This window comes from Apostichopus japonicus, chromosome 8, assembly GCF_037975245.1.
Source record: "Apostichopus japonicus isolate 1M-3 chromosome 8, ASM3797524v1, whole genome shotgun sequence".
Lineage (NCBI taxonomy): Eukaryota > Metazoa > Echinodermata > Holothuroidea > Aspidochirotida > Stichopodidae > Apostichopus > Apostichopus japonicus.
The window spans coordinates 31,825,032-31,837,871 of record NC_092568.1 but is presented as its reverse complement, the minus strand read 5'-3'; the positions used below and the strand labels follow the sequence as shown (position 1 = coordinate 31,837,871).

Below are 12,840 nucleotides of genomic sequence, written 5' to 3'. Positions count from 1 at the left end.
TACTCTTTCTCACATAATTCATTGTTCTGTTGCAGTATTACTGAAGTGAAGGTACTATCATTTAAAAAGATTTAAGCCCAAGCATATTTACTTTTCTTTAATAAATATTACTCACTGCTCTTCGTCATATTGATTTTCTGTCTTACACGGGAAGACGCATATCAGCAGCTTTCAAAGAAATTCACATCCTTCAAAATTGAAATTCATTGTTTACGATTTTACAATAAGGATGTGTTTAAGTTTTAGCGTTATTAATTTTAATAAGGGTATATAGTGTGGGAGAAATAGAATGATATGCACTGAGTCAAGGATTATCCAAGCTCTAAACTCTTGATCTTATTAATATATGTATGTGCAGACACACACACACATATATATATTATATATATATATATATATATATATATATATATATATATATACATATGTGTGTATTCAAGATGAATGCGTAGCAAGTGGTATGACAGATATATAATACAATAATAAAGATCAACACAGCAGATAATTTCCACTTCTCGACCGGTTTCGTCCTATTGGGGCTCATTAGGCGAAGTAGGCATCGCAAACTGACCCTTGTTTCACAGACCGAAGTCCATACCACTCGGCCATAATGATTCTACAGGTGTGTGAATGCGTATAAACTGGCTTCGTTTAACTGTTAATGAGGGCGTACTACCCAAGTGTTATATGGCTCTACAAATTGCACCCCTCGTAATCTGACAGTTTACACAGAATTACAGCTTTTTATAGGCAAGCCAAGCCGTAAATTAGAAATGAATGTCTATAGCAAGTGGTATGACAGATATATAATAAATTAATAAAGATCAACACACCAGAAAATTCCACATCATAGTATCTCTTTCGAGATCCGGCTTTAGGAATCACAAATGATTTCGAGTTGGTTAGCATTATGATTGATCTCTAGAGCAAGGCAAATTTGTCACCAAAACAGAACTAGTGTTGTTCGATACAGGTGACAAGCGCCTACAGTGGAATTACGACCTTCCTTACCGGTTCGAACCTCTGGACATACAATTAGCGTCCATAGCCTAGTTGGTAAGGGTGTCCGCGTACAGAGCGGGAGGCCCGGGTTCGAATCCCGGTGGAGGCTGGAAGTTTTTTCACTGTTCTTGATTTTCCAACTCATTATGACTTTCAATTATATATATATATATATATATATACAGGGGCGTATTCAGGATTTTCCAATAGGGGGGGGGGCGCCAGGCATGAATGATCGCCGTCCTGGGGGATGGGTCTAAGGGGAGGGGTGTACAATTTGCTTTTAAAGAAGGGCTGAAATGCAAAATGGTGTCATATGCATGGGCGGCGATCCGTACTTCCGAGTGGGGGGGGGGGGGGATATGACCTTGTTGACTATCTAAGCGTAGCGCCACCACGGGTTGGCGCGAAGCGTACAAGAAAATTTTGGGATTAACAAACCCTCTAGATGGCCGGAAACGGCACTTCCCGAGGTTTCCAAGCGGCATATACCCAACTTTAAAATAGGGATGTCATGTCCGAAATATATCATAATCAGGATCCAAAATACTTTTTTTTTTTTAATTTCGGGTGTTATTTTGGGAAAATTGCCCCTGTCAATCTTGTTTCAGGCGCAACGTTAGAATGTTCGAGAGCTCTGTTATATTATTCGATGAAGAAAATGGCCTCATGCAGGCTATTATAGGCCTATACACATGCAATACACAATTACACATAGTTACATTCCTAGGTACCGATTGCTAGGGCATCCAGGTGAAACGTGTATTAAGCATTACCCTGGTTTCATGAGATTCTCAGCTGTTCGAGGGAACATGTACGTGTGTAGGCCTACTATAGGGCCTGTATGAATACTATGAGGGTGCATATATGTACTATATCAATACCGTGGGCGCAATAATACATTTTGTTGTTATAGGGCCAATGAAGCCTACAGTCAACTATTTTTGCTTTATAAAAACGCTTTATTTGAAAAGATCGCACTGCGTTTATGGTAGGCGAGAAATGAAGCTAAAAAAGAGCCGTACATTAACGAAGATGCATAAATGTAGGCATGAAAATATTCTTATCCCTGGCATTTGGTGGGGGGGGGGGATATGGTGCATTACATCCCCTCCACCCATTTTCATGGGGGGATATATCCCCCCTCCACCCAGGATCGCCGCCCATGGCCATATGTGATCCATTTTTCGACCTTAATAATAAGCAACATTTCCAGTAAATATGGACACAAAATGCACAATTTAGTATGGCTGGCATGTCATTTAGTGTTTATAGTGATAATACAAACACAATTACCATCTATGTTTCTAAAACTATTATGCCGCCGAACTTCGCCAGAACCTTTTTTTGGCAAACAAAAAATAAAGCATACGGGAGGGGGAGGGGGGGGGGGGGTTGAGCGATCACAGACATCTCACATAAAGGTCGTCATCAATTTTTTTTTTTTTTTTTGCTAAACTTTTTTTTTTGGTGACGGCCAATAGGGGGGGGGCGCGCCTGTTGCGCCCCCTGGATACGCCCCTGTATATATGTATATATGTATATGTATATGTATGTATATATATATATATATATATATATATATATATATATATATATATATATATACACACATATTTGTTGTGATTGTGAAACTATACGAACAATGAACAAACAAAATAAATTCTTTGATGATATTCTCTATTTATTCCTCGATCATGCAGCATTTCACGCATTGGCCCAATATTATTACTAAATTATAGCAAAATGTTTAACGAATTCTTACAAAATGTAAATGTTGAGCTCTTTGATTATCATTATTTTATTTCGTGTAGATATAACAGCATGATTATGAACTTATTAATAGCGAACAAATTTAATGCAAATAGCAAATTTAAGTTCAGTATATAAACTTATTTTGCAATGCTAGGGCATCAATACATGAATGTAGAGTAAAAACTAATATATATATATATATATATATATATATATATATATATATATATATATATAAATATAACTATATATATATATATATATATATATATATATATATAACATAAATTAACTAGAAAGTTCTCGTTTGGATTATTTATCCAATAACCATTGGATATAATTAAGACTTTAGCTATAAGTTTGCGATTTCTTACATTATGATGAGAAGGAAGAAGGAAGAAAAGGGACTGTATTAAAAATTTACCACATTATTTGAAATCAATAGATCAATAGAAATATTTACGACAAAAAAAAAAAGGATCTCAAAATTAGAGGATTTTATCAGGCAATTTATCGTCCGTAAAGTACTGTTTCTGATAAACACCTTTTTTTAATATATTTTTTTTTACTTTTATAAAATATAACCATTATAATTAGTTTTATTCGCAAAATTTGTTGGTCAGTTTCTGAGAAACTTTCACGATAAATTACTCCATGAGAATACTAAACATATAGGGTTTATTGATAAATTAGAATAAGAAGGAAGTAAAGGGACCGCGTAATAAAAATTTAACACATTATTTGAGATCAATATAGATCAATAGAAATATTTACAACAAAAAAAAATCTAAAAATTAGATGATTTTATAATGCAAGTTATCGTCAGTAAAGTACTGTTTCTGGTAACACCTTTTTTTAATATATATTTTTTACTTTTATAAAATACAACCATTATAATTAGTTTTATTCGCAAATTTTGTTGGTCAGTGTCTGAGAAACTTTCACGATAAATTCTCCATGTGAAGACTAGACATATAGGTTTTATTGATAAATTGGAATAAGGAGGAAGTAAAGGGACCGCGTATTAAAAATTTAACACATTATTTGAAATCAGTAGATCAATAGAAATATTTACGGAAAAAAAAGGATCTCAAAATTAGAGGATTTTATAATGCAAGTTATCGTCCGTAAAGTATTGTTTCTGGTAACATCATATTTTTATATATTTTTTTATTTTTATTAAATAAAATCATTATAATTAGTTTTATTCGCAAATTTTGTTGGTCAGTGTCTGAGAAACTTTGGCGATTACTTCTCCATGAGAAGACTAGACATATAGGTTTTATTGATAAATTGGAATAAGGAGGAAGTAAAGGGACCGCGTATTAAAAATTTACCACATTATTTGAGATCAATATAGATCAATAGAAATATTTACGGAAAAAAAAGGATCTCAAAATTAGAGGATTTTATAATGCAAGTTATCGTCCGTAAAGTATTGTTTCTGATAACATCTTATTTTTATATATTTTTTTATTTTTATTAAATAAAATCATTATAATTAGTTTTATTCGCAAATTTTGTTGGTCAGTGTCTGAGAAACTTTCACGATAAATTCTCCATGTGAATACTAGACATACAGGGTTTATTGATAAATTGGAATATCTTGGAATGTATTCATGTAAGGCTACATTGATGATACCTTGAAACTCAATCAGCTGACCAGTGGCTCTGAGGGCCAGCTCGTATACCCAGGAACAAAACAACAAAATTGTCATTGGAATCCCCGTTTGAAGTATACCATTTTACCCTTACAGTGTATTGATGGGAACACATTATTCTTTATCCCATGGACAGCCCGAGACCCTGACCCTGAGAGGGGACTCGAGCCCCTTATTTCTCGTGAGTCGTACATTTCACAGCTAGACTGAATACAATTTGTCCAATTCTGTCCTTACAGTTTTGTATCATTAGCATCAGTGAGACCATTTTCTTGATTGTTCGTATTATCTTCTTTTTTGACGGCCATCTTTCTTTGCCATGACTCCGGTAAATTATCATACACCGATAACAATACAGGACTAAGCAATTCACTTTCGATTTTCCTTTCACTTGGGAAAATAAATCCCACTGCCAGGCCAGTCAAGAATGTGGCCACCGAAGACAGCACTCCGAAATATAAGAACGATATACTGTAGAACATCGTTATTGCAGCAGGGGGCGTCTCTGCATCGGTAGTCAAAGGGGCAAGGGACACCGTCGTGGTATCTGCGAGTGCATGGACCCCAGTCATTGTTATAGACTGAACTGTAGCGTTAACAATGTCTGCTGTACACGACTCAGTTGACAGAGGGAGAGGTGTTGACGAAGTGGGGTACAGGATCGACCCTATCAGAAGCCACACACCTAGAAATGTACCAATAAACATTCCCAGTAAAGCCCCCTTTGAATTACCCCTTGGGACCAAAATTCCTAGAAGGAAAACGCCAAAAACTGGACCGGTTATTGATCCGGCTAAGGCTTGAACTAGCTTGATAATTAGACCACCGGTTACGGATGCCACAAATGCCATCAGCATGAACAGAAATCCATACCATACAGATACAAATTTCATGATAGCTATGAACCTTCCCTCCGGAATGTTGGTCCATATTTTCTTCACGACATCCTCGCCAGTGATAGTTGTCATACCGTTAATTGCTGTTGAGATTGTACTAAGAGAGGCCGAGAGAACAGAACTCAGCAGAAGCCCTGGTAGCCCAGGAAAACGGCCAAATACATCGAGAACGAAAAAGGGCAATATCTGATCGGGCTTGGAGATTTTTCCGTCACTTAAAGGATCGCAAGAATGGTAATGAGCATATATAGTTACTCCAGCTAATACGGAAATCACCTCAAATACACCAATCCACGTAAACCCCCAGAATACGGCCCACTTAGCACTCCTTAGGTCTTTGCAGGTTAGATATCGTTGAGCCTGGTTCTGGTTGGTACCTGCATAAATTAGCATGGAGAACAACCCACCAACCACCGTCGTCCAAAAGCTTAGAGAGATCCTCGGATCGATCCGGAAGTCTACAACAGTCGTCCTTTGTCCTTCCATTAGTCTGGCCCACACTTCTCCGAGTCCGCCACTTCGAATACAAGCGACCGTGATGACTATTAGGAAGCCTATTAACATCAAGATGCTCTGTAAGATTGGAAACAAGAAAAAAAGAAAAGAAAAAAAAAAGATGAAAATTATTTCACTAATAATAAATTAATAATTAATATTTAATAATAATAATAATAAAAGTATTTAATTATTAGTTTTTCTTCTTCTTCTTATATTTTATAGCTGTTATGCTTTTACAAATGTCACATTATTACTTAAAACAAGTCCTTCTAGGTTTTTTTCATAAAATCAACTTTTCACGTTCTTAATCATCATTTTTTCAAAATTTTGAACTTAGTCATCACCACTTGTCATGAAACTTGACTATACTACACATGTCCATCAGTCTTTTATACACCCTTCAATTAAAAGTGCGCTTAATGAACAACTGATTTTAGGTTTGCGTGTTTTTTGTGTGTGTTTTTATAATTTCTTTGATCTCTTTCCCTCCTTAATTGTGTCCATTATTATTCAATGTTGTTGGGAACTTCGTATTTAAGAAACGCGAGAAAATTAAATAACATGCATGCCAACTGGTCCCTTTGAGAACCATACTACTTTTGGGACAGTGTTAAGAATTGGATTCGCTATCAACTGTTTAAACCGGGTTGTATGCCAGTAGCTAATGATAAACAGTATAAGTGAAATATAACGAACGTGCATGGTGACACTATTGTTGTTGCTACATATACTATAGTGTGTTTAACACTCAGATCTACATATATATGTGGATTCTTTCCTTAATCGATAAGGTTTATTGTATATCGTTGCAGTTGCTTGCGAAACCAAATATATACCCGTCTTTCATGATGTTAAAATATGGTAATTAATTGTCACTGATCTCCGTAATTCCACGAAAGAAAGACCCATGCAGCAGTGGCGGAGCGTCCATACAGTCAGGGGCGGGGGGCGGATGCCCCCCTGACGGACTCAAATGAACTGCTGGCGCCCTTTTCAGCTCTTTACCACTGTTTACTAATTCGCGATTATTGACTTTTTTAATGTGCTCTCATCTACCTATTGACATTTGTCACATTTTGTTGGTGTAATTTGGCGATGACACCTATTTATTCTTCGTTTATCTGCAAATTAGCCAGGCCCGGAAAGGGTCATTTCCGGCGATCTAAGGAGAATCTTTACTCAAAAAATGTCTGTACGCTACGCGCCAACCTGTGGTGTCGCTCCGCTAAGATAGTGTCGAAAGCGTCCCTACAGACCATTCTCGCCCCTCCTGACCAATACCCCTAGCTCCGCCACTACCATGCAGCAGAACTATGCGAATTGAAATTCAGTAATTTGCGACGCGACTCTTTCAACATGTATTCGACAGCCCAAAGAATACATATATATGCCTTAGAGTGTATAGGTATAAAGTCATCTCTAGGTGTGAATAAGCATCTTTACAGCCATCATATGATTGATAAACGATCCAAGTAAACATTTTAAATTTTCTGGCTAATTACTGACCGTATATTTACTGCGATACCCTTAGCATCATTGCAATAGTTAGTTTGGAAAACGTATAAAAGTCGTTGAAGACTGAAGCCGTTTGTGTGCGAATGTGAAACACTCTGTCACAGTACCCATTTTGCTATTTCAAAGCAACATACTATGTAATGAATCGCCAATTTCATACTGAGAAACAAAATGCAACTATCCATCCAACCCCAACCCCCTCCAAGACAAAATATTGGGCCAATGTAAACTGCATTTTGGCGTTGTAACTCTGTATCGCCCAAAATGACGAAACTCTGTTTATTCCCGTTTTGGTAAATAAGAACATTTCGGTCATTTTGAACTAAGAATTTAAATTGTTCAGTTCCTCATTGACGATACGGTATAATTTATCAAACAGAGGAAATCTCTGATTCCCGGTAGGACTTTATTGTACCATGCCTTTAATTTTTTCATATTTCACGAGTTCATACATCCAGAGTATGAATAGTGAACATTTTTCCAGATTAAAATTTGCAAAGAACAGAGCTTGGTTTAGTATAGACGATATACCGACGGTGGATTCAACCTGTGACTCTCCCTTATCACTCTTGTCACTCTCTGTTAGTATATGAGGGTTGTATGGAAGTGTACGGGAACGGTAAGAAATGAAATACTATTTAACTATAGTAAATATGAACAAATGTGTAAAATGAAGTTGCTTTCCTACCTGAAATAGATCATTCCAGACAACGGCTTTAATGCCACCGATTGTACTATAGAAGGTAGAAACCATCCCGACGGCGAGAATCGACCCGAATAAGCTTAAACCCGTGACTGCATTCAGTGCCAATGCCGGTGCATAGACCACAACTCCAAGAATCAATAAAGTGAGGATCAAGTGTTCAATAACCGCGATATAACGCACGATACGGTTGAACCGTCTTTCCAGGTATTCATAGATGCTAGCTTCTTTTAAGTTATAGAAAACCGGGCATATCACGGTAGCTGTGAAGATACCGCCGATTATACGAGCAAGTATAGTAGGTAAGTACGCCATTCCGTTAAAGTAACTTAAAGATGTGATCCCAAGAAAGGTAATCGCCGAAATAACACTAACGGCGAACGATACCGACACCGGGAAGGCGTGCATCGATCGATTAGCCAGGAAGAATTCGCCGGATGTCCGTTGACGGTTCGCGAAGACTCCGTGGTATACCCCTATGGCGGCAGACGTGAGTAGAAGAACCACCAAAACGACATAGTCAGCAATATGTAGTTCAAGTTCACTCGCCATCTTGCTTTGGCTTCTGGTTGAATTACGAAATGGACTTCTGATTCGGCTGCCTATAATAATGGAAATTAATATGCACTGGTATTGTTCGAAGAATTTGTTCATGTTTACCAAAGTGCAGGCTATAGTTATGTTAATTGACATATTGCGGTAATAGATCGAGCCGTTGGTTGAGTTTGATGTACAAACTGTAACATTCGAACTGATTTCAAATCACTCATTCTTAACCGTACTGTGAATAGTTACAAATCCAATCAGCTTCCATTTAACCTCACGGAAGTTTGTGACAGTAACAACTGTATTCTTACTTGCAAAATAATGATAGATGAATTAATCATACACAGCACAAACACAAGAAGAAGAAAGAAAAAAAGAGAGGGGGGGGGGGGATGAAGGAAGTCACAATTCGCTGACTTCTTTCAAACTAAGTAACCCGTTAGTTGTGTTGTAAATACATGTTAAAATTGTTAGGGCACATATATACAAAGAATGCTTTACGGGTTTTCTTCTGCTGCTTCTTCTTTTTGACAAGATGTATAAAATACACTTTGCACTAAATGTATTTTTTTTACTTTGCTTTTGCAATAAACATGTTGACTCACCGTGAACTAAAATGTATCTGGTATTGATATTGAGTCCGGCATTGATGATATGATGATCCAATAACCAATATATTTATCACCAGGCTATATACCTCCTCTGTCGAGTGAAAATGATGTCCCAATAACTTATTTGAGCAACACTGTATTGCTGAAATTAACAGCAGGCACGTCGAATCGTTCCGTTAGCTCTCTCGTAACAATAACGAGTATGTAGCTTATAATGTGTGACACAGCGGAACGGACCTATATTCCTTTAGTGTATCTAAGTAAATATCGATATAGCCTATACTTGTAGTCAAGTATATAGACTATCATATGACACGTCTCTTATAAAGGCTAGTCCTGTCTGGCACTCAGTCTTCCCACGAGCTTACAGGAATGTACTTCGTATATGCCTTCTCACCGGTTGTTGTCACTCCAATGTCCATAGACGACACTGATTTTGTAGTGTTACCCATGGAGCATGATCAGTCAAGTATACTCAACGTATATGAAATAAAGACAAATGGAAAACCAGTATAACATCGGTATGATTTAAATGGAAACGTTAAGGTGCCGTGGAAATGTTAAGATCTTTCTGTAAAGATAGATGCAGTTTTCAACAAAATGATCATTTATTGCTCAGTTTATGTGTAAACAATTTCCAACTGCAGAATGACAAAATTCATTTGAAGCTAGTAATATGAGTGAGGAATTCAAACTGATTATTAATCCAAATGTCATCAATTTTAACAATTTGCAGCAAAATGATAAACATATTAATTAATACGCAAAACCGTTTAAACATTTTCCAACAAAATGTTGAAGTGCAGCCGAAATTGCAGGAAAAAGTATTTACTGTTCAGTATATAAGTTGAGATCTCCGATAAATTTTCCTCTTGAATTTTTGTACATTATAATTGTGAATCTGAATATAAAAAGTGCTAGCCTCAGAGGACAGGATTTCGTGTGAACTCCCATTTTTTGTCACACAATTATTACAATGTACCGTTTAACCCAAATTTTTGCCAATGCGTAGAGATGCAGTGAATGAAAAACTCAAAACACGTCGTCTGTTCTTTGTTATTGAGATTGAGATTATTTTCAATATTCGGACGCATGCATGCGCTGATTAGTGGTCATATTTTTAGGTCCTTGACATCGGACCCCCATGGTACTGGGAGTCTGGGACCCCAGGAGTTCGCAGCGGCCTATTTAGGCCACTGTTTTAGCATAAATACCGAATCCTAACCCTTAATCCCGACTGCTCTTTTAGCGGAATATCCACTTTTATCCAAACATTATCTAATATGCTCTGCTTTCACTTTCATCATCCTTATTTTCACCTCCTCATTCTTAGCCGGACAAAAAAAAGCAAGTAAAAAAAAGAAAGAAAGGAGAAAGATACATAGTATTGACAATTACGCGTAGATCGTTTACCAAAAACTCATCTAGGGTAAACAGACTCTTAAAAGGTTATATCATAGTAATTGTCATGACCCATGGCATAGCAGGTGCGATCAATAACCAATATTTCCACGTTTCAGAAATGACTTCCCCAGAATTGCGGCGCTGTATACATATCCTGAAATCCGGTGACTATTTACGAAATGGACTGATTTCAACAGTTGCTAGCCCTAATTACTGTAGGGTGTATGCGAACCGCCCCTTGCTATTCCCCGGAAAAAATCCCGATATTGTCGTATTCCGGGAATTTCTTTCAAAGTGGAGTCACTATCACGAACTTATTTTATGCATTAGATCGCAGTTACACTTATTACTATAGGGATAGCATATGCCCCATCACAAAAGCAAAAAAAACCCCCACTGAACAGTATATGCACTTCGTAGTTTTCATTCATGTAATAATAGAACGAAAACGTAAAAACGTATTCCTCTGCTAAATCTGCTAAAATGTTGTGGATATGACCCTTGAATTTTGCTGACCCAAATTGCTCACGAAAATTGCATCCATAGAATGATGGAACCACCTGCAATTTTTTTTTGCAATCGACGTACCACAGAGAAACGTTAAAGAACAAAAAATCACATGTCGTATTCAAATAGCAAATCTACCAAGTAGTCCTTTTACAGAGATTGACATCGAACTAGATAGGAAGCCTGGATAACTAGTAAGCATTTGAACAATTTTCGGTTCGAAACCATTCGAAAGTTATATCCACAATATTGCATCAGATTTGGACAAACGCTTCAGGAGAATTAGCATTTTTCAGAAAATGACCTCTTGTGACCTCAAATGACCTTCAAATTTATTAAAATATGTTCGCATGTATGAAAACTTAACTGATACAAACCGCTTACAAAATTTCAGTCAGATCAAATGAAAAATGACGAAATGGCAGCTGGTTATTCAATCACGGTGGCAAAAGGTGAAAGAATTTCGACAGAATCGCTACAGCTTAGCTGAAAGCTTTTCGCTGAGTTAAAGGTGGTATGACGTATAGCTTTGTTTTCTGACTCGTTCAGGTCACAGTATGTAGTAATTTGTCTACTCACCGTGCATCGTTGAATATGATCACCACACAGGTGGATAGTCATCGACTAAGGTTGAGTCCATGGTGTGATCGTATATACAGATTTATCGTATATAATTTCGAACCATAAACTGCTTTCTAGTGATTCGGTCATAGCACACAACATTCATTGTTTGGTGTACCGAGAGGGGAAAACTATGGAATCACTTTTACCGACCTTCCAAAATTGTGAGGGGAACCGCGGATTGCAAAGTTGGCAATGGCTATAACGCGGATCGCAAAGTCGGTTATAACTATTACGGCTAGATTCGTCCAACACGGCAACATACTGAAACGCTGTACTCAAAGCCGAAGACAACGTTGGTGCAAATCCTTTGGCTAGCGACGGCAGACAGTCATTTCTCAAATATGTTGCTATTACTAAAATCGAAGGATCTTTACTGTTTGCCACTGCGTTAGAAAAACATTCAACAGGTAGAAGAATATTATCAAAGGAACATGAAAATTGTACTTGCTACTATTAAATTGGCAAAATTTGATAATAATATGTGGTTAACATGTCTATAAATGTTAAAATATGTTGTATTTCATAGAGAAATTATTAACCCCCTAAACAATAGTCCAGTGTACCTGAAGCTGTGGTTAGTGCCATTATTTGTAGGGGTCACGTTAGTTTTCTTTAAATAAAAACATAAATAGAAATATATCTATAAAGAAATTAACTGCTTGCGCGGCAGAAGACAGAGTTTATATCTACAGATCTACAGAAGTATTTTTTCATGTATTCTAAAATAAAGTTCTCATTCGACTACCCAAAAAATATATATATTAAATGCAACCTTACACATGACGAGTAGAACCCTTCTGACATATCGTTAGGCGGTACATGTAGTGCAGAGCCGTAGGTAGAGTTTGTCCAACCATGGAGGTAAAAACATCTGTTTTTACCTCCATGGTCCAACTGCGTAATGGTTGGTCAAGGGGTTTCAGCGCTCACTGGCCACCACTATATACGGCTCCTGATTGGTCGAGGATTTCAACACTCACTGGACACCACCATATATGGCTTCTGATTGGTCGAGGGGTTTCAGCGCTCACTGGCCACTTCTAAATAAGGCTCTTAGGCTGTACAGGTAGGTTTGTTTGATATATACTCTTCCCCGAGTCTCTACATCCGCCTTCAAA

At 37.1% G+C, this 12,840-nt stretch overlaps 1 protein-coding gene across 2 annotated transcripts; it reads right to left on the bottom strand.

The window, feature by feature from the left end:
- Nucleotides 1–4,203: 4,203 nt before the first annotated feature.
- Nucleotides 4,204–12,785, bottom strand: LOC139971595 (sodium-coupled monocarboxylate transporter 2-like). Of its 2 annotated transcripts, XM_071978218.1 has the most exons (4): nt 12,500–12,785; nt 9,182–9,661; nt 8,016–8,632; nt 4,204–5,887 (listed from the first exon to the last, which is right to left on the bottom strand). In XM_071978218.1, exons 3-4 carry the CDS (start codon nt 8,580–8,582, stop codon nt 4,652–4,654), a joined length of 1,803 nt encoding a protein of 600 aa, XP_071834319.1. In that variant the 5' UTR covers nt 8,583–8,632; nt 9,182–9,661; nt 12,500–12,785; the 3' UTR covers nt 4,204–4,651. The 2 variants fall into 2 exon arrangements, with proteins under 2 accessions (XP_071834319.1, XP_071834318.1); XM_071978217.1 differs by lacking the exon at nt 9,182–9,661.
- Nucleotides 12,786–12,840: the final 55 nt, after the last annotated feature.

Coding starts and splice junctions, on each gene's coding strand:
- LOC139971595 (XM_071978217.1), bottom strand. Junction 5,888..8,015: donor TCTGGAATGATCTATTTCAG/GTAGGAAAGCAA, acceptor CCAATCTTACAG/AGCATCTTGATGTTAATAGG.